The 23,382-nt window shown below is 36.1% G+C and overlaps 2 protein-coding genes across 2 annotated transcripts in view; one reads left to right on the top strand and one right to left on the bottom strand.

The window, feature by feature from the left end:
• LOC135082629 (beta-1,3-galactosyltransferase 1-like) overlaps positions 1–23,382 on the bottom strand; it is a 307,135-nt gene that overhangs the window by 82,760 nt on the left and 200,993 nt on the right. The gene's annotated exons all lie outside the window — the stretch shown is intronic.
• LOC135082940 (lipase 3-like) lies at positions 18,024–20,097 on the top strand. The gene has a single exon (XM_063977708.1). It carries the CDS (start codon positions 18,263–18,265, stop codon positions 19,508–19,510), a length of 1,248 nt encoding a protein of 415 aa, XP_063833778.1. The 5' UTR covers positions 18,024–18,262; the 3' UTR covers positions 19,511–20,097.

Raw genomic sequence — 23,382 nt, 5'->3', positions numbered from 1 at the left:
CCACTACATCCCCTTTAATCATCTTAGCACAGAGGATTTAATAGATAGAAATAAATTGGTATAATTATTATGAGTAGGTTTTCAAATTGGAAGACCCCGAAAATAAGTTCAGAGCTGAGTGGTGGAAGTTGAATTAGGGAATAAGAGGCGCCATATTTAAATATTAATTCGTACGAATTCAAGTTTGGAAGGAATCTTTGCATAATCACAATTTTGATAGGCACATCTTTGTGGTAATTTTTCTCATATTAAACGCCTGATTAAAATTGTGGAGTCAGGGACATTTCTTTACTGACAAATTGTATTCTTCTTCTGTGTCCTTTACCATTTCATTTGGGGTTCAAGATAAGTCTCTCTTGGGTTGTCTCAGTTGTCTGACAGTTGTTTATTGAGAAATTGTTACAATTAAATTTCTTAACCATCTTAGCTCTCTAACAAGGTGGACCGACGACCTCATAAAGGTAGCAGGAGGGCGCTGGATGCAGGTCGCTACCAACCGGACGATGTGGAAAACATCGAGGGAGGCCTATGTACAGCAGTGGACGTCCTGTGGCTGAAATGATGATGATGATTAACCATCTTAGCTCTTTATGTAATGTCCGGTGTCCCTTTTGAGAGATATCGAACTCGAGTCGGGATGCGCAAAGCCATACAACAAGGGCTCTCGCGGAAGACCAGTTTCTTGACATGCCCTTACGAGCATGTCAGGATAAATGCTGTGCGGGCCTATTGACGCAGTGGCCCACTATTTTCTACAGGGTGACAGGTAAAGCGATACATTCCTTGAAAGGGGTTAAAGTAGAGCTTATTTGCAGTCATTTAAGTCATATGACACCATGTCCGAAACTTGTTCATTTCCAAGTTATTCAAGATTTAAGTATTTTTTAAAAAATCTCCAGTTTTTATGTTAAAATGTACTCTAGTAATGAAGAATACGGAATAATGTTAACTTTTTTGTTGTATTCGTATAGCTAAATAATAAGATTGACATTTTAAATTAAAATTTGCAAGAAAGAATCGTCATTACTCAAGTAAAAGCTACAAAACCATGTATTATTTTGCAAAAAAAAAATGTTTTAGGTAATTAAACGAAGAATTTCCAAGAAAAAATGTATGGAATGTTGTGTACAAATTACAGAATTTAGTTCCTTGATTCATTAGCTATTCAAAAAGGTACAGGTGTTTAACAAACACTACATAATTATTTTTTTATTTGAATTTAAACGTCTAGTAAGATACTTTCATAAAAAAATAAATAAATAAAATAGTCACACTAACAACTGTTCTTGGGTCTCAATAAATGAAAAACTTAGTATTTTAATAATAATTGTATCACCTAATTTTATCTAGGTACATTATTTTAAGTCCTGCTCAAACTGTGAGCCCCGTCTTCTAATACAAGCTCGTAGTCTGTTTCTCACTTCTGTTTTTGTGACTCTTGTTGTCAAACTTTGCTGAATATCTTGAGCTGCCCTCTGAATGCGCTCACGAAGCTTTCACACACACAGCACACTTTCGGCTCAGTGTACACCAATGGATGGATCAACAATATCCACTTCGTTGGATTGGGCGCGGTGGACCCATTCCTTGGCCAGCCAGAAGTCCGGATCTGACCCCTTGCGATTTTTATTTATGGGGTCACATGAAGTATCTCTTGTATGTAACCCCCGTAAACAACGAGCAAGAGCTTCGTGAGCGCATTCAGAGGGCAGCTCAAGATATTCAGCAGTTTGACAACAAGAGTCACAAAAACAAAAGTGAGAAACAGACTACGAGCTGGTATTAGAAGACGGGGCTCACAGTTTGAGCAGGACTTAAAATAATGTACCTAGATAAAATTAGGTGATACAATTATTATTAAAATACTAAGTTTTTCAATTATTGAGACCCAAGAACAGTTGTTAGTGTGACTTTTTTATTTATTTATTTTTTATGAAAGTATCTTACTAGACGTTTAAATTCAAATAAAAAAATAATTATGTAGTGTTTGTTAAACACCTGTACCTTTTTGAATAGCTAATGAATCAAGGAACTAAATTCTGTAATTTGTACACAACATTCCATACATTTTTTCTTGGAAATTCTTCGTTTAATTACCTAAAACATTTTTTTTTTGCAAAATAATACATGGTTTTTTAGCTTTTACTTGAGTAATGACGATTCTTTCTTGCAAATTTTAATTTAAAATGTCAATCTTATTATTTAGCTATACGAATACAACAAAAAAGTTAACATTATTCCGTATTCTTCATTACAAGGGTACATTTTAACATAAAAACTGGAGATTTTTTAAAAAATACTTAAATCTTGAATAACTTGGAAATGAACAAGTTTCGGACATGGTGTCATATAACTTAAATGACTGCAAATAAGCTCTACTTTAACCCCTTTCAAGGAATGTATCGCTTTACCTGTCACCCTGTATATTCGTTTTGTGTTGTTATTGTTCTGGGGGCACGGCAGTGCCCCCACCAAGTCGAGCAAAAAAGCGGCACGGCCGTACCATCCTTTTCTCGAAGCAATTCAGGCCATTTTCGACCCCCTGTATCATCGTTGTGGATAAAACTAGAAGACTGAATTTTCAGTATCCATGCAGGCATTGTAAAGACACGGTATATTTCAAATTTCATTCAATTTGAACCAGTAGTTTAAGAATTATAACGGGTCATAGTTTCTTAATTTTGTCACTCACTGACTGACTGACTGACTGACTCACCGATCATCAAAATTCTAAGGCACTTCTAGCAGACCTAGAAGCTTCAAATTTGGAATATAAGTAGTGTTTGGTGTATGATTCAAGGAAAAACTAAAATATTTAGGGGCACGGTAGTGCAACCGCTAAGTCTAGCAAAATTTTTCAATTTCGGTCCAGTTTTATAAATATTTAACTACTTAGGTACTTAAATAACTTTGTAATACCATATAAATATAAAGGCGCACGGTAGTGTCCCCGCCAAGTCGAGTAAAATTTTTAAATTTTGGTCCAGTTTTCTAGATACATAACTGCTGTCTACAAAATACAAAAAGAAATGAGATCCCATCAAAAACAATACTTGTCAAAAAAACCAAGTCTCGCAACTCAGTTGTTCTACGGTAAAAAGTTGTGAGATCCATGTAATACCAAGTCCAGGCCAGGAAATCTTTAACGTTTTACATAAATATATTGACTTGGCCATCGCATGAAAACACGTGTAAATTAAATTATTTAGTGCGATGGCCAAGTCAATAATTTATGTAAAACGTTAAAGATTTCCTGGCCTGGACTTGGTATTACATGGATCTCATAACTTTTTACCGTAGAACAACTGAGTTGCGAGACTTGGTTTTTTTGACAAGTATTGTTTTTGATGGGATTATAATTTGTCCTTACTGTGTTCAATAAAGTCTATTTCTTTCTTTCTTCTTCTTTATCTTCGAATTAGTATTGTTGTCACGGAGCTATCATGTGTCGTGAAACACTTATCGTGTCGCGTTGTATCGCGTAGGCAATTATCGTGTCGCGTTGTGTCGCGTAAACACTTATTGTGTCGCGTTGTGTCGCGTAAGCACTTGTCGTGTCGCGTAAACACTTATTGTGTCGCGTAAGCACTTGTCGTGTCGCGTAAAAACTTATTGTGTCGCGTAAGCACTTGTCGTGTCGCGTTGTGTCGCGTCGCGTTGTGTCGCGTAAGCACTTGTCGTGTCGCGTAAACACTCATTGTGTCGATGTCGCGTTGTGTCGCGTTAGCACTTATCGTGTTGCGTAGGCTTCTATCACATCGCGTTGTGTCGCGTAATTACAAATTTTGTTACATCATCATTAAATCAGCACGCATCGTGCCGCGTCGGAAAAATGACATAACTAAATAACAATGTGTTATTGTTACTTTGCTATAAACATTAACATTTCTCTGCTTTATGATTTGCAAAAACAAGTGTTAAAAACTCCAGTTTTATACTCAAGTTGTTTACAACGAGCTGGCAACAAAGCAGTCAAATAATGGTGATAATTACGTTTTAGCGTATCGTTGTAATTGAGTTTCTGAACAAATTCACAATTTGGCCTGTCTATTGTGTTAACAACGCTTTCGTGGAAAATATCTTAATGGGAAATTATTGTCCCTTTACATGTGAATTTATTTAGAATAGTACGTGCTGTCAACAGGAATATATTAATTTATACACAATGCAGACAATGTAGGAAATGTGTTGTGACCTATGTATGTAAATACAATTCAGACTGCACAAGATTGGTAATTCATTTATGGGGAAATGTATTAAACTTTTCAATAAATTACCACAAACTGTTGTAGAATTGCCCATTCATAAATTTAAAGCACATATCAAAAGCACCTTAATGAAAAAGGGCTACTATAAAGTTGATGATTATATAAAGGATAAAAATGTTTGGAATGTTTAACTACCTAGCTCGCATTAATACTTATGACTATAATTTGTATATTTTAAAGACTGTAAAACCTTGAAAAGGAGGCTGACAATAGTGACTGAGTTTCTTGCGCTGCTTCTTCTCAGCACTGGCCCATTTATTGTCCCGAAGCAGTGGTAGGGTTAATATTGGGACGTGTAAAAGCGCTTTTTTAAAGCCTATTTGCAAAAATAAATGAATTTTATGAATTTTATTTTATTTTATTTACATAATGTAATTCCTACTAAAAACATTGTAGCCAGCAATGTTTCCGTTGCCTGAACAAGTACTAAGATTTGCTTAATTTAGGACTAGATGGTGCTTAAAATGTCCAAATATACTAGCTGACTGGCGAACGTCGTACCGCCTGTTTGTTCATCACAAATAATTTAGATTCTAATAGTGAAAGAATTTTTCAAATCGTATCAGTAATTTTGGATAACAATTAGCCCAAGTTAACAGTAAGACAACCCAGGACCGAGCCGCCTGGAGACGCATGACGCGGAGGGCCGACCCCAAATAAAATGGGAATGAATGAAGTAGTAGTAGTATCAGTAATCAGTCCTGACATCTAATTTACATAATTTAATATATCATTTTGACATTAAACTAATTTTCACTTTTTATTTATTTAATTTTTCTTTATCATTTATCATTTGTGTTTTAATGCCCTTGCGAATTGCTGCGGCGATTACCGCCGCTCTCCACTTTCGTCGGCCGCCGTCTGAAAATCAGCGTCCAGGCATTAGCTTGTGACACATGCTGAGACGGAGACCTTTTGCTGCCGCAACTCTGCTCACATTTCATAACATTTCTCATTGTTATTTATTTTATTTTTTTGAATGTGCATGTTAAATATTGTATTATGTTATTTTGTTGAACTATGTATGTGACTTTGTGTGCAGCAAATAAATGCTTACTTACTTACTTACTTACTTAATTTTGGAGCCTATTCAATACAAACAAACTAATCCTTCCTTCCTATAATATTGGTGTAAGTAAATATTAAATTTATTGCTTGCGTCTGTGATGAAAAGCATTTACTCATCACGTCCACCTATTGTCTATGCCACAACGGTGCACTAACCATAGACAAAGTTCGCCGGCTTGCGCGTGACCCAGATAGAGCTTGTCTATGGCACGGTATTTATGCGACACTATCGATCGCAGGCGCAGATGGCGGGATATGTAACAGGATAGCACGTCAAGCTACCTGTGGCGCTATATCGTTGTAATAGAGGCAAATTTGCAATAAAAATATTACTAGCTGCCTGTGATCATCAGAAATAATGTAAGAGTCTAATGGTGAAAAATTTTTCAAATCGGTCCAGTAGTGTCGGGGCCTGTTCAATACAAACAAATAATCACAATCAGTCCTCTTTATAAAATTAGGCTTACTTTAACTTTAACAAACGTCAAAAATCTGACAAAATCCATACAAAAAACACTGATTATAATGATAGACTTACCGTTACAGTAAGGTGGTGCAACTCAGCCTTAGTGTAAATTAAGGCTCTACTATGGCTCGATGGCCTCAGTAGAGCCTCACAACAAGTGGGTCTCAAAATGAACATGGATAAGGTATGGTTTCCACCAAAACCAAGAGGAGAGGGGATGTAATTAAAAGTAAAGTAAAAGTAAAAAAGTATTTATTACTAAAAGATGTCACATTGTACAAATTATTCTGGCGGTCTCTGCACTAAGCAGGAAAGCTTGTATCGCAGCGGCCAATTGAATAACCAATTGATTTAATTATTTCCACATCACCAGATTGAATGGAAAACAAGCCTAAGACGAAAATTATGGCAAATGTCTGTATTGCACGCACTCCTCTGAAAGTTATACAGAGTAAACTCCTCTGAAACTTGGAGTTGGTAGGATTTTTTATTTTTTTAAATCATGAAATTAAAGATTTATGGATGAAACGACTCTAATAAATCCTCAATTGCATTAGGTCAGCATTGAGGCTGGGTTGCACCATTTTACTTTAACTTTAACAAGCGTCAAAAGTCTGTCAAACTTCATACATAAAACACCGGTAATGGTTATAGTTGCGGTTAAAGTAAGGTACCTAGACCTACCTACTTTGATGTACTGGCGATTGTGAAAAGTTGCACCCACAGAAATAAATAATGTTGTCACGTGTTATGTGTCAAATAATGTAAGCCCTGAATTTTATCACAGACATTCATTATTAAACTCTAAGGTGTTATAATTAAGAGTGCTAGTGCGATGCACCGCGACCCAGCGATCGATAGGTCGCCGACCCCTGACCTGTATCCCGATTCCCGTCATCCCATCGGTTCATTGAAGCCAGCAGTTATCGGGGAACGCATAGTTATTGTTGTCAAAGACATTAAATGCTCATAATATCAGTGTGGAGCAAATAAATAAAGGATTGTTGTCAAAGACAGACATAATATGTTCAGTGTAGGAAGAGCCTGGCCTAAATAGGTCAGTGGGTTTTTGAGTAGGAGGGTAGGAGGTTACCTCCGTCATATCGAATAACAAATTTTGAACGTTCGATCATTTGTAGATTCGATATTTTGATCGTTTGATGTTTTGAGTTTTCGATGCAACATGTTTTTTCGATCTTTTGTTATTCGATATGGCGGAGGTAACCCATGTTTAAGGCTCGGTTTCCACCAAAGCGGAGCGGAGCAGGGAAGTGTCTTAAATAATCGATCAGATTTAATTATTTCCGCTTCTTTTCTCTGCTCCGCTCCGTCTTGGTGAAAACCGGACATAATATGGAGCACATCAACTTTCCGCAAATACAAACATCCTTATTAATTAACTTTTTTTATTTAATCTTAATTCAATCCCAAGCCCAAGGCTAGAATTAGGTCATAGGGCTTAGTACGGCGATTTTGAAACTTATTTAAAGTGAGTTCAGTTTTAGCACCATGCGGACTTGTTTTTACACTTGCTGATAAACTCCTTGATGTCTATTTAGGGTCTTATCTGTCAGATAAACAAAATTTTTTTTACCACAGGTGCCAAATATAGATTTTAGCATATTATAGCAATTGGTGTGGCAACACTGGCAACCAGTAGAAATCATTAATTTGTCATACTAAAGATGTATGTCCTTTTGGGTCCTGTGATGTCCTGCTGTGTCCAATGTGACACAATTCACGAGTATATTGCACAGAATCACAGAAAATTTCATTTACATGCAAGGTGTTCGTAGTCGGAGGCTGAGTGTCGCCTTATCAAATTACGTAGCCCGTCGCATTCCCTCTCTACCCTCCGTTACTAATTAAACGTTCGTAAATCTTGCGCCGCCTGCAATCATTGAGTTTTGAGGAGTCTTAGCGTAAGAATACTCTATTTTAAGCAATTTCTTTGTGTAAAAATAGCAGGTAAAGGAAGTGAGTCTTTACGACCGTATTCACAAATATTTCCATGAGATCTCACAGTGCGTGTGGACGCACAGGGTCACCGGACCTGTTTCAAAAACCGGGATAAAAACTATCCTAAGTCCTTTCCCGGAACTCAAATCATCTCTATACCAAATTTCATCAAAATCGGTTCAGTGGTTTAGGCATGAAAACGACACAGACAGACAGACAGAGTTACTTTCGCATTTATAATATTAGTATAGATAGATAGTCGCGGCAACTTATTCTTCATATAACATCGATAACAACTTTATGTCTCTAGACATTGTAACATTAGTACAAATTCTATTTCGTGAACTCTTCGCTAACTCAGCTAAATCTACTTCGAAAATTGTTATAGTATAATATGTCAAATCTGTAACTTTATCAGAAACCGGTAAAACTGGCCCTAATACTTTTATGGTTTTATCAGGAACCGGTAAAACTGATAGGTACCCACGTTATGTTCCTTATGGCGATGACACGTGTAAAATTAAGGTTAATTACAAAATTTTATTACTGCGGCATATCACGAAACAAAAACATCACAAATATGGCTTCAAAACTAATTAAATGACACTAATAACGATAGAGTTTTACGTCTATTAATCATTATAAAATATTTATAGATAACACTGGGGAACAGTAATTTTGCGGCATGGTAGTTTAGAGTCAATTCTGTATGCGACTAGTGTGCTGAATACTAGAAAAATATTAGATTTGTCAAATTGACTCTAGATCTTGAGATAAATACTATAAGCTATTAACTATTTATATGAAAAAACCAAAATAAAAATACCAATCTGTATAAAAAAAAATATTTACACTAAGATCCTATTTAAGAACGATATAAAAATTAAAAATATATTTGCTTTTCATCCAATAATAGAAAAAAAAACTACAAAAAGCTTTTTCTGTAAGCTTTTATTTTATGGTTTTGGTCAGGAAAATTCCATAATTATGGCAACAGTAATCAGCCATCATCTGGCGGTCCCTTTGACCGTGGATATCATTCTTCCACTATCCTGATGTTCTGGTAGAACCGTTCTGCTTATCCCTCATTGTAATCACCCAGATTATGGGAGAACCTGTCCAAATGGTTATTGTAAAGAAAATAATTTAATACTCAAATTAGCTCCTTATGTGTAAAATTTTTAAAACAATTTAGCAACCAATTCTGAAAAGTCTGGTGCTCTATGCCTCCCCAAATATTGTTTAACTACTAAAACAAAGCTTAGCCATGCTTCAGATTCAATTTGTGTTATGTGGTTTACAAATACAGTGTCTTTTATAAGAGTACGGATTTGCGGTCAATCGAATTTATTTTTTCCGTATTCAAACGGACGTTTCAGGACGTAAAAGACTTTAATTTGGCTGACTTTTGATCATTTTAGTGATTAGAAAGCTCATTTCATATCTTTGGCCTTCCAAATTGAAGTCCTTTACGTCCAGCTTGGCTCCAGTATGGCAAAGAGTCTACACAAGGCTTGCAGACGATATTGGACCCCCAATATTTATTTTTTTATGGAAGTTTTATACCAAAGTATGCTTGGTAGGTTTTTATCACTACCTCCGTTATCTTATTTCTTTGCTTTTGTAAGTTTACAAGCCAAATATTAACAAAAACTGTTGGGGTTGTAAACGTAAAGTTTTCAAAATGAACTCATATTTTTTGAGACAAAAATATTGAGAATAATGATAAACTGTTTGTAGATCAACTTGCTTTTATTTCAGCACATTTTATATTAAAACAAATTAACACCGGTGGGACGCTCGGCGCGACCAGAGAGAAGAGAAAATTGACACTAGTGAAGTGCAAATCAATTGACGATCATAGTGTTGTGCTTTATGTATTTCAACACTCCTCCTCAAATTTAACAATAACGTCTTAAATTTGCTACTTGTAAAGCACCACACTATGTCCCCAAATACAAATTAGACTATAACAATTACAGCTTTTACATATTTAAAATTATTAGTTTACTATTTATCTATGTATTTAGTATTCTTTAGTTATCTATCCATACATTTATTACAAGTTAACTTAGGTATTTATGTAAGTATTTATCCTATTTATCTTATTAACCATTTACTTTTACTTATTTAATTATACAATACTAATTTGTTTTACTTTTCAGATAAGTATATAATCTTAAATCTCACAACAGTCAGCGTTATTACACCCTTTTATATTTACTCATATCAATAATTACTTTCCTTAAGTTAAATTAAACAAAATACAACTCCTCCTGAATGTATATAACTTTTATAAAGTTTTAATAAAGTATTTTAGTTACTAACTCATAAAGTGATTAACACAGTTTACAAACTTTTCTTTACATAAGCTTTTAGTCATTAAATCTGCTAAGTTATCATTTGAATTTACATATTCAATGTTGATGATGTTCTTTTCAATAAGATCTTTCAAGAAATGAGCCCTTATATCAATGTGCTTAGTTCTTTTAGAATTTTCGTAACTTTTCGACATAGATATAGCACTTATATTATCAACAAGTAAAATAGCATCACTATTGATGCTCAGGTGTTTGCTGAGGCCCTTGATGTTTACCAGCTCCTGTGCAGCAGCAGCAGCAGCGACGTACTCCGATTCAGCGGTGGATAGCGCCACACACGATTGCTTTTTCGAAAACCAAGCTATAGGGTTCACTCCATGTAGTATTATGCTGCCGCTTACGCTTTTCCTGTCGCTTCTGTCTCCAGCCCAGTCTGCATCAGAGAATCCATACAGGTTTGTATCTTTAGTCTTTCGAAATATTATACCTTTATCTTTGGTTTCTTTTAGGTAGCGTAGCACTCTCTTACTAGCTTTCCACAGTTGTTCATTTGGTTTATCTAGGTATCTACTCAGATAGGATACCACAAATGTCAAGTCCGGTCTCGAAGTCACAGTTAAGTATAGCAGGCTTCCAATCAATTCACGGTAGGGTACATTCAGTATTTCTTCATTATCATTTATTTTTATATTGTAGTCTATTTCCATAGGTGTCTTCATTCCTTTGCAGTCAGTCATATTATATTTCTTTAGTATTCTCTCTATCATATTAGTTTGTTTTATTTTTATAGAATCTTCATTTCTCTCAACTTGCATGCCTAAAAATGTTTTCATTTTTCCTAGGTTCTTCGCATTGAATTGTCTAATTAATTCCTTTATAGTAGTTTCTCCATTTCCAATAATGAGAATATCATCGACGTATATCAACATCCAGCAGTCTTTTTTGTAGTACATACAGTAGTCGTATTCTGACCGTAGAAATCCATTTCTCTTCGCGAATTCATCTATAGTTTCATTCCAACATTTAGGAGATTCTGTCAGTCCATACAATGCTCGCTTCAGTTTCAACACTGTATTTTTATTTTTAGTTTCATATCCTTTTGGTACTTTTATGTATACATCCGACTTTAGCATTCCATTCAAAAATGCGGTTGGTATGTCTAGTTGTACAATTTCAAGATCTTCTTGTACTGCTTTTGAAATAAACATTCTTACTGTAGCATGTCTCGCAACTGGTGCATAATTATTTTCAAAAATATCTTCTTTCTTCTGTTGAAATCCTCTCACGACTAACCTTGCTTTCTTAGTTCCTTCTTCTTTTTCTTTAAAAATCCACTTTGTATCTATTGATTTCATTCCCTTCGGTAATTTTGTTTCTTCCCATGTTTCCAATTTCTCAAGTGCTTGTAATTCATGATTTATTGCTTCTTTCCACTCAGTATTCTTTATTGCTTCTTCATACGAGTTTGGTACACTGGCGCTTAGACAAATGACGATATTACTTTCGTATTGTTGTAGATATGCAGGTCGTTTCACTATTCTTCCTGCTTTAGTACAGTATTTTTCATCTAATTCTTCAGTTTCTTCACTTGAACTTTCATTTCTTTCATCATTTCCATTGAATTTGTCTGTATCTATTTCTTCTTCCTGTTGTAAATACTTTCCTTGTTTAATTTCTTCCTTCTGACTGTATTGAAAATCAGTTTCATCGAATTGCACATCTCTTGACACAATAATTGAGTTATTTTCCGGATTCCACAGCCTATATCCCACAATACCATAACCAACCATTCTTGTTTCTTGCGCTCTTTTATTCAATTTTCCTTGTCTTGGTATGATAGTAGCCCACACTCTTGAACCAAATACTCGCAGTCGTGATAAGTCAGTTTTCCCATATCTCATGAAGCATGGTGTCTTGAAATTGATCGCCCTTGAGGGAGATCTGTTCAGTTGGTAAGCTGCGCATTGTATCGCTTCACACCACAATGACTTGGGCAATTTTGTCTCTGCAAACAAAGTTCTCACTTTATCACACAAGGTTCTATTTAAGCGCTCCGCCACTCCGTTTTGTTGCGGGGAATAAGGTAAGGTATATTCCAATCGTATTCCTTTATTTCTACAAAAGTTTTTCACTTTAAGTGCTGTAAACTCTGCGCCATTGTCACATCGAATCCTTTGAACTTTATTACTTATGTCATTTTCCAACCTTCTTATGTAATTTATTAATATATCGGTTGCTTCAGATTTATTTACCATTGGAAACACTACGCAAAAATGAGAGTAATCATCCAAAATAGTCAAAAAATATCTCTCACCGTTAAGTCCACATTCTCTGACAGGTCCTGCTATATCGGTGTGTAACATTTCACCCACTCTCCTCGATCTTGGTTTTGATGTCTCCTTGAACGGTCGCCTTGTAGCTTTCCCTTCCATACATGGGCTGCAAACTTTATTACTTGTTGGTAACTGCATTATACCTAAACATTTTCTATTTAAATGTCCTAATCTTTGATGCCAGATATTATTGGAAAGATCATCATCACACTGATTACTAGCTTTACTCATGTTACATTTTACAAAATTTATATTTGCATTCAATTTATACAACCTGTTTTCGCAATAGCCAACCAAATTAACATGTGTGCCCTTTATTATGACATTATTTTTGTTAAAATTTACCAAAAATCCAGCTTCAGTTATTTTCTTTACAGATAATAAGTTATAAGTGACATTTTCAACAATTAACGCTTCTATTTTTATGTTATTATTTTTATGTTTAAATCTCAAGGTTCCAATTTTATTGGTTGTTATGTATTGACCATTTGCAACAAATATTTTTATATGTTTATCCAAGCTTTTAACATTTGACATGTACTTTTCATAATTATTACTTACAATGTGTTGTGTACAACCGGAATCCACAATAAAATTAATTTCAAAATCATTGCCAGCAGCAGTTAACATCTCTTGTTCACTCGCAATGAAACTCAGGTCACTTTGATGTAGTAAAGATGACGGTTGATATCCTCTTGATCCTCGTCCTTGCCTTCCTCGGCCTCTGCCACGGCTCCTTGCATTATTCCTCCTCTGCTCCGGTACTTTTTCCTTATTTTTGCATTCGTATGATTTGTGGCCGGGTTTTCCGCATGTATAACAGGTGATGAAAGCCTTTTCTTCGTGGTCTTCATTACTCACATTTAATTTAGTTTGTGCGTCGAGTAGTCTCGCTTTTACAAAGTCAAAGCTCAAACTCTTCTCCGTTGCCATTGTTTCAATTGAGGTTATGACATGATCATATTCCTTGGGTAGTGAAGATAGCAGATAGCAAATTTTGTCGTCTTCTTCTATTTGTACGTCAATGGCTTGTAGATCGCTTATTATCGAGCAGAACTTGATCAAATAAGTCTGTAATGGTTCTGTGCATTTCATGGACAAAAGTTTTCTCTTTAGGTAAAATCTATTATATACGCTTCTTCGTTCGAAGTTATTTTCCAATAACGTTAGCATTTCTTTTGCATTACACGCATTTCTTATAATTTCCACATATTTGTCGGAAATGCACTGAGCTATGAGTGATTTGGCTCGGGCATCATCCTTCATGAATTGTTTGTCATGTTCCTTTGTTTTGTCCTCCTCCAAAACATATGATACACCTTTTTCCTCCAATATCAATTTCAGACGAAATTTCCATGTGCTGAAATTTGTGTTCTCATTTAGAAGTGGCAAAGTGGTAGCCGCCGCAGCAACGCCCGCAGACGCCATTTTTGTCGAAGTCACACTCACAATGTGCTACCACAATTTTCAGGATCGCAACCCCTTTTATTGTTCCGTTATCCACTGTTGTAGCTAACTACGCTCTGCTACCATATTGAGAATAATGATAAACTGTTTGTAGATCAACTTGCTTTTATTTCAGCACATTTTATATTAAAACAAATTAACACCGGTGGGACGCTCGGCGCGACCAGAGAGAAGAGAAAATTGACACTAGTGAAGTGCAAATCAATTGACGATCATAGTGTTGTGCTTTATGTATTTCAACAAAAAAGCTCTTTAAAAATTAATTTAAAAGACACAAACTGATAATTTCAAGGTCTAGTAGCTGATTACTAAATTGTTGTAACTACAACTACACTAATACATGAGTAGAAAATAAAACTTAGTGGGGTATAATCAAATTAATAAGTTTAGGGAGGGTCGTTTAATTTTTTTCATTGATTTCTTGCGTCTCGTTTATCTCAAGAACCAGAGTCAATCCAAAGAAAGTAAATGCACACCATTCATGTCTAATACATGTGTTTACAAAAACCATTAACAAAATAGATGCCGCAGATTTTTTTATTTTTTTTGTTCCGCAGTGTAATTAAAGGCTCTGTGTACAGATAGATTAAGTTAGTCATTGAGTGTTTCATTTAAGTTTTAGTACCTAAACAAATGAATTCTTATCTTAATAACTTAATAAAATTCAAGCGTTTGTCTGTGACTCAGAATATGCCCTTTGGGTTGTACAAATAAAGAATAATTTAATTAATTATTATATTTATGTAAATCAGCAGAGGACAGCATAGAATGGGCTAAATTAAATTATGGATGTATTTTATGTGGTAGGTAGAGTCTTACGCCCGTATTCACAAACATTACTATGAGGTCTCACAGTGCACGTAGACGCACAGGGTGACACATGAACCAATCACAGAGCGCTATTCAACGCTGTGCGTTCGAATTGCTGCTTCACTTAAGCAAGCATCATAAGTTTGGCAGGAGACGGGACCCATGGCAGGGGGTCTTAACGCTATCTCTACATAAATTATATCTGCGTGTGTAAAATAGATCGTCGATACACCTAGTCGCAAGCTTGCCCACACTACGTCTTCCGGCTCGTGGTTGCCACTCGATATGTAGAATGGACCGACGATCTGATGAAGGTAGCGGGAAACACCTGGATGCGGGCAGCGTAGGACCGGTCTTTGTGGAAATCCTTGGGGGAGGCCTTTGTCCAGCTGTGGACGTCATTTGGCTCAAACCACAGAACATAGAAATAAGTTTAAGTAAGAAAGAAGAGGAGGAAGAAATACGTTCAATGTTATTTAATGCAAAACAACTGTTTTTATTTCCGTACTTATGGGCGTATCGAATAATTCTCACATTTATAATTTGAAGTGATGTCCTTCAAAATTATCGTTTTTCGAGATAGCCGCATCATCCCACATAAAAATATTTTGTCAATGTATTAGCATAATTTTAGCATACATCTCATTTGTTACAGGTAAGTGCGAGCGAGACGGCGGAACTAGTTTGGGCCTCCGGAACCGGTCAATGTGTAACAGGTTGGGTTTTACTATGGACGCGTCCGAAAAAGTTAGAATTAGTTAAGCACGAAAACTAATGAAAGTCAAAGTTCCGTATCTTCCGTGTTGACGTTATTTGGTAGCATACGAGCACAGAGCATGGAATCCATGCTCTGTGCATACGAGTTTTCTATTACTGCTATTACGTGGTTAATAATAAGACAATAATAAGAATTTATAACGTTATCTACATTTGTGGATGTATTCACAGTAAATAAAAACATTGTTCTTTATTTTCAACCGACTTCAAAAAAGGAGGTTCTCAATTCGACCCGTATGTTTTTTTTTTTCTATGTTTGTTACGCGATAACTCCGCCAATTATGAACCGATTTGAACAAATCTTTTTTCGGCGTATAGGTAATACCTCAAGGGTGGTCCCATTTAAATTTAATAATAGAAAAAACAACCCCCAAGGGTGGAAAATTGGGGATGAACTTTTTTATACGCAATATCTCCGCCGATTATAAATCAATTTGAACGATTATTTTTTTGTTGAATGGGTATTATCAAAAGGGTGGTTTCATGCGAATTTGAAGAAACTATTTCACCCCCAACGGTGGAAAATTGGGGATGAACTTTTTTATACGCAATATCTCCGCCGATTATGAACCAATTTGAACGATTTTTTAATTTTTAGTTTTTTTTTTGTGTTCACGCATTTGAAGTCGGTTTTATTTTTTAAAAAAAAGTTAATTATTATTCATATAAACTGTTAGCCCCACTTAAAATGCTCTTCTGCGTTTTATCCGGGCACTGCTATCTTATAGAAGTCTCTAAGAAAGGGGAGGGAACCCTTCTGTACCATATGCCTTCTCTACTTGACGAGACGAAGTTTTGGAAAGAATTCGCACAGCTCTTTTACTGTCAATTTATTTCACGTTTCGGATCTTAAACCTTAAATATTTAACAATAGATAAGACTCATACTTAAAAATGTCTATTGAATATTACTAATTAATTAAGAAACAATAAACAATACCTACTCATTTCTTGATACGCAACTGTTTATCATGCACTTTAACATAATTATTGTATTCTCGCCGAATACCGGTGGAGACACACTACAGGGTCAAGGGTACGAGGTTCGCTTGAACTTGGCAATGACGATGCCAAGTTTGACGTTAATCTTGTTTACTTGCTGTACATTGTGATTGACTTAATTGCAGTCATATACTCGCCTGATTATAGTTGATTACTGGGTTATATCACACAGTGCATCCATTGAAAACTTTCCACAGCGACTGTTTACACAACAGAAATATTTTTCAAGCATTTGCGATGCCCTAGGTAGCCGAAATATTTACCAAATGCATTTTGTACCACTTATCCTGACAGTACTCTTCTAAAATAGCACTTATTTAAACTATCATAAGATATCACAGCGTTTAAACTTTATGTGCTGTCATCTATCGTCCGTTCATTGGGAAGTAAGACAAATGATGTAGAGACACTTTGTCGCCAGTATTAGCAATTTACCAATAAACCAAAAAGTTTGCTTAGGTCTTCTTAACTAAGGATATCAATCAAGCTCTCACTCACTCTCTCTGTCTCTATTTGTCTATTTCTTCTCATTCTCTCTGAAAATATATTCAAGGCAAGTTGAAGCTAACTTAAAGCTACTAAAACCTTTTTTTAACGTCTCTTTCCTACATCGTTTGGCAGCATACGCCAGCCCCAATAACCATGACCATATCACTTTCTAGCGATAAGATCTGAATCGTGCCGTTTGCACTAGTTGTATTTTCAGTAGGACTGCTTATTTTGGGTGTTTTGTGATTTCCATTCTGCTTATTTTTGATGTTTTCTGATGTCCATTAGAGTAAGGATTTACCATACTGGATGCGGTCTGCGGTCAAAGCATAGATTAATAAAGTTTAGATAGATAGGTAGTAAGCGCACGAAAAGTGAGGGAACTTTTAGTAGACTAAGTCCACTTGAAAATTTAAACTTTTTTATATTAATTAAATGTCTTAATAAATATTTTTTAAATAACACATAATAACATTCTATTACGATATTAATGTGGATAAAAACCTCTCAATTTCGATAAAATCGCCACATTTTAAATATTTTTAACAACATTTTGACAGTAATAATGACATTAGACTTGACAGTAATGACATAAGATTTTTGCCTCACTTTTGACGAAGCGTTTGTATGAAGACTATATATAATATGGATCTAGGATTTATTAAAATCTAAGAGTTAAAGTAATCATCCGTTATGTGGGCTGCATTCCCTTTGACCTGACCGCAGACAACTAGTGTGAATACTTAAATCCTTTACGCTACGTCTTTGCTGTCTGATAAATCATTTAATACAAGGGGTAGGTACCTACCTATATGTAATAAATAAACAGAACTAATAATACGTATGATTGTAAAATAATTAAAAATAATGCAAATAAAAGCGGTGAAAATAAACATTACAATCTTTATTTAGCTCGTAAAATCACGAAACAATTTAACAAGGAAAACAAACAGAAATGTTCAGAAATAGAATCTATTTACATAACAAGGCCCATTTATAAAAGGCTTGCGAAGTTGATACATTTCTAGTACCAATACTCCTTGGAGGAAAACAACCGGCGGATTATAGCTCTCCTTACGGAACCCTGAACCTACGCACACTCTCCATTGCGTGTTCCTTCAAACCATTTTGCAACGGAATTTGTAATTCTCAATAATAACAATTATCCTTTTATCACGACCTTCATTATTGAACTTTGGTTAACTCACTTACTATTGTTTTCATAAATGCATAACAGACCAAACGCGTGCGCAGCGTAGACGTATATAGACGCCGCAACCGCGGGACCAGTCCAGTCGGAAACATGACGTCCAAAGGATTCTACACATTCAATATCCTTCTCCTAATATCGATCGCAACTTTACTGTACGCTATACGGCTCCCCATCAACACAGAGACGAAAATATCCTGGGGATATCCCAAAGATTCCCTATTTAATTTCACGGAGCTCACAAACGAATATGGATACAGCTCTGAGGAACACACAGTCGTCACGGAAGATGGATACATCCTCAGAATGTTCAGGATAAATAAAGGAAGGAACTGCAACGGAAAAACCAAACTTCCACCGGTGATCCTCATGCATGGACTTCTCCAGAGCTCCGACTCCTGGCTGGATGCGGGGCCCGACGCTGGACTAGCGTACCTGATAGCAGACGCCTGCTTCGACCTCTGGGTCGGCAACTGCAGAGGCAACTACTACTCCAGAAGACACGTCTCCTTGAACCCTGATACGGATCACCAGTACTGGCAGTTTTCTGTAGACGAAATCGGTTATTACGATGTCCCGGCTATGATGGATTACGTGCTGGACCACACGGGAGCTGACAACCTGAACTACATTGGATTCTCTCAAGGCGCTGGTACTTTCTTCATCATGTGCTCCGAAAGACCTGGATACTGTGATAAGGCGAACGTGATGATTGCATTGGCACCTGCAGCGAGACAGACGAATACGGGTTCTATTCTGTACAGATTTATAATGGAAAGTGTGTACACAATTGAGGGTATCTTGAAGAAGACGAGTGTTGGTGAGATCTTACCCAAGGGCTCTTTTAGCCAGGAGTTCCTCGCGTTCTTTTGTCAGTTGAATTCGATGACCGGTAGCATATGTGCTACAGTTCAGTCTTTGTTAGACGCCTATCACCCGGGATCGGTATCCAACGAGACCACTAGAGTGCTCTATGGTCATTTCCCTGCTGGTACCTCAGTACATAATATGGCGAGATACGGTCAAAGTATGATGCGGAAGGATTTTGCGAAATTCGACTACGGGAAGGCGCATAATTTAGAATTGTATGGAAGTGAGGAGCCTCCGAAGTACAATCTTAGTGCGGTAACAGTGCCGGTGGTGACTTTGTATGGTAGAAACGATGGGTTGGTAGACGTGAAAGATGTGAAGTGGTTGCTGAAGAAACTGCCGAATGTTGTTGAGGAGATGGCGGTGTCGGACGCCCTGTGGACCCACCTGGACGTGACGTATAGTCAGTATACGAGAACATTGATATTTCCTAAGATTTACGAGCATTTACAAAGCAATAGTTACAATTAGATTGTTTATTAATTTTCAACCGACTTCAAAAAAAAGGAGGAGGTTCTCAATTCGACCCGTATGTTTTTTTTTTTCTATGTTTGTTACGCGATAACTCCGCCAATTATGAACCGATTTGAACAAATCTTTTTTCGGCGTATAGGTAATACCTCAAGGGTGGTCCCATTTAAATTTAATAATAGAAAAAACAACCCCCAAGGGTGGAAAATTGGGGATGAACTTTTTTATACGCAATATCTCCGCCGATTATAAATCAATTTGAACGATAATTTTTTTGTTGAATAGGTATTATCAAAAGGGTGGTTTCATGCGAATTTGAAGAAAATATTTCACCCCCAAGGGTGGAAAATTGGGGATGAACTTTTTTATACGCAATATTTTTAATTTTTAGTTTTTTTGTGTTCACGCATTTGAAGTCGGTTTTATTTTTTTTTAAAGTTAATTATATATTTAAGTGAAAGAGAGTGCTCATTAATGCAATCTAAGTCATTATGTTTAACATTAAATTATTAGTTTATTTAAAAATGTTTCGTGTTCAAATTTCTTTACAAATTGTTTAAGAAATAAAGGGGGAAAGAATTCTATAACTTTTTCTTTCTTTTTGTTTTTAAGTCGTTATTTGGTACATAATACAACGTAATAATAGTATACTTAATATACTCAATAATTCGGGTTAAAGTTAAAAATAGATATTAAAGATAGGCATCATTAGAACCAAATAAACGACTAATGCAAATAGTGATTAATCAAAAATGCGTGTTCTTAATTTGGTAACAAATCATATCATTAAAATTTGTTCGCATTACATGTGTGGTTTGACAGTTAGTAAGTGGTAGAAAGTACATCGCTTAATATTTGGTGCCAAGACACCATGAAGATTCTTATAAGCATGATAAAACATAATAATAACACCCTCATGGACTGTTGGTTCTCGTAACGGGCTGCCAGAGGTCGGTAGTTCAGTCCCCGCAAAATACAAATATTTGGGTGCATATCTGTTTGTATAGGCAGGTGTTTTCTGTGTATTATGTATGCATTTACGTAGGATAATCTTTTGTAGGCCTTTTTAGGGTACTTACATATAGTACAAGATTTGCTTAATTCGGGACTAGGTCCAGTGTACTACCTACCTACTTAGTTTTGTAGTTATTTTCATCTTTTATGAATATTTATCAAAATATTATAATTTGTCGTTTTTCCTAGTAATTGGAGAGTAATTTTTATACTCACATTAACAAGTATATTGTAGTTTTCCACACTAAAAAACCATTAGAATGATGTAATACAAACCACAAAATTATTAAATTTTAATATACAATAGTACGTTAATTTCAAAGAATGTGCCCTACAAAGTAAAATCCATTTACTTTATGGGCAAAACCATCATCTTGACAGGCTAATGATAGTAAATTGTTGAACTGTGGTATCTCCCGACCTTTACCATGAAAAAGTTAAAGGTTTTCAAGCCCCTTTGATAACTTATTCTAGTATTGTTTCGGCAATAGAAAGTGTTTTCTCCTTGAAGCTATTCGTGCATGCTATAGATCGTGGAATGGAGCAATGGCCGAAATTTTTCCAACCGTGAAAAATGCGCGGCTTATTCTAGCATCGTGCGATAACACTAGAAATAAGTATATTTATAGCACAGGCATTTATTTCGAAACATATTACCTACATTCATAGAGTTATTTTTATTTTATTTATATAGGATAGAGAAGCTATCGTAAGCAAAATTCTTGCTTCATTTTGGAAAAATTAAAAATAAAGTTCCCTTTAGCGTACATAACATTAGTTCTGTCTTCTTACCAAAGTATTAAAATATGCAGCGCTAGATCGGTTAAGCTTCAGCCAAACCAACGCGTGCAGATCGCGTCGGCGGTGGCGATCACAGCGCAATGACAAGACTGACTCTATAAATGCTTAGAGGACTTGACGACCGCGTGTGCTAGGTGCGACTGGCAATTCGCGCTCGTACATCGCCGCTTTTTACAAGCTTTTTACAAGCTTTATTACAAGCTTTATATTGACTTCACTTGTTAGTATGTGTGGGACAAATCTTGCAACTGAATTTAAGACCAGTTCTCCTCAACCGATTGAGCTGAAATTTGGTATACTTATGTAAGTACGATGACAATGCAATATTATGGTACCATTGAGCTGGTCTGATGATGGAGTCGGGAGGTGGCCATAGGAACTCCTAAACAAAACGGCGGAAACTCATAGAGTTTGGGTTCGTTGGATTTTTCTTTTCGAGCACTTTAGTGTTAGATAATGTCCAGGGTCCTGAGATTAAGATATAACTAAAAAGTGTTAAATAAAATAATAATAAAAATAAACTTTTTTAAAAACAAGCTTTTATTCTGAATTTCGAAAGCTTGTAGCGCAAACAGATAAAAAGAGGAATAAATTCCATGCGCGATACAAGCTTTCGAAATTCAGAATAAAAGCTTGTTTTTAAAAAAGTTTATTTTTATTATTATTTTTCTTCTATACGATCAGCATTTTCGGATTTATTTAAATTATACTGAAAATCCTTTTCATATTTACATTACACAGGGCGTTTTTATTGCTGAATTTCATTGAAGTGACAACTGAGGCTAATACTGGCTTCCGGTATAAAACCGAGAAAAACTGGTACCTCCGAAGAAAACTGCCACAGTCGAGAGGTCAATTATGTACAGTCACGGAATGAAAAGGTTCGTCAGTTTTCAAATTGATTCCTTCAACGAATCGCGAGCACATATTACCTTTTGAAACTATGTTACAGAATAATCTCGAGTTAGAGAAAATGATATTTAACTGTTCGTCAGCAAAGTTCAAAATTATTCAGATCAAAGTTGTTTGACGATTCTTCTTGTCAAGAAGATTATTATGATTGATAAACTAAAACCTTCTTGTTGGTTCAACAGGCCATTATTATTTCTATTAAATAAAAAAAAACTACATTTTGTGACATTGCACTGATGGGATAGAAAAATAAACAAGCAAAAACCTTATTCGTTAGCAAACGTCATAGTTATTTATTTCAATGTTAGCAGCACTGTTTCTTGCACGGTTATGTTGGCAGGTTTGATTCTTTCAGTACCTAGTGCAAGCGAAAAGCGACACTAAGGTGACGAACCTTTTCATTCCGCGACTGTACATAGTCAATTTTAGTATATTATACCTATTTCAGTTAGACAGTTATAAGTTACTTGTTCAGAGAATTCTGTAATGCTTCAACCACACCAACGCGTGCAGATCGCCATCGCTGCGCCGGCGCGATCATAGACCAATGACAGAGCCCCGATTACGGTAACTTTTAACGTCTACAATCCAGACGCGCTTTATCGATTCTGCGATACGATTGGTCAAAACAGCTGACGCTGTTGAACGACCAATCGTATCGCAGAATCGAGAAGCGTGTCTGGATTGGAGACGTTAAAAATTACCGTAATCGGGGCTCTGGTCGCGCGGACTGTCATGGGTCGCACGACCTGTCATTGGCCTATGATCGCGCCGGCGATAGCGATCTGCACGCGTTGGTGTGGTTGAAGCTTAAGTTAGTGAAGCCAATAGAATCCCCAGATGCTATCGACTCGTGTGCGATAAAGGTCGCACGAGTGCCGAATAGGTCAAGTTTAGTGCGGTTATCGGAGGCCATTCACCTCGGCTACTGATTATCGTAAAGTTCCGCGATACGAGCCTTGCTGTCAAGGCTCGTATCGCGGAACTCCGTAACAATCAGTGGGATGATCTACTTAAAGAAATCTCGCCATCTCACCAAGCCTATTGGAAGTTGACGAGAGCCTTTAAGTCCGACACCGTAGCGTCCACGCCACCGCTTTTACGTCCCGATCAAACGCTTGCGTTTGACGACGACGCCAAAGCCG

The sequence above is a fragment of the Ostrinia nubilalis genome, chromosome 22 (genome assembly GCF_963855985.1).
Source record: "Ostrinia nubilalis chromosome 22, ilOstNubi1.1, whole genome shotgun sequence".
Lineage (NCBI taxonomy): Eukaryota > Metazoa > Arthropoda > Insecta > Lepidoptera > Crambidae > Ostrinia > Ostrinia nubilalis.
The sequence above is the reverse complement of the archived record's forward strand: the minus strand, read 5'-3'. Positions and strand labels throughout refer to the sequence as shown.

Excerpts from the sequence above, each read along its gene's own strand:
- LOC135082940 (XM_063977708.1), top strand. The coding sequence starts at position 18,263 with ATGACGTCCAAAGGATTCTACACATTCAATATCCTTCTCCTAATATCG.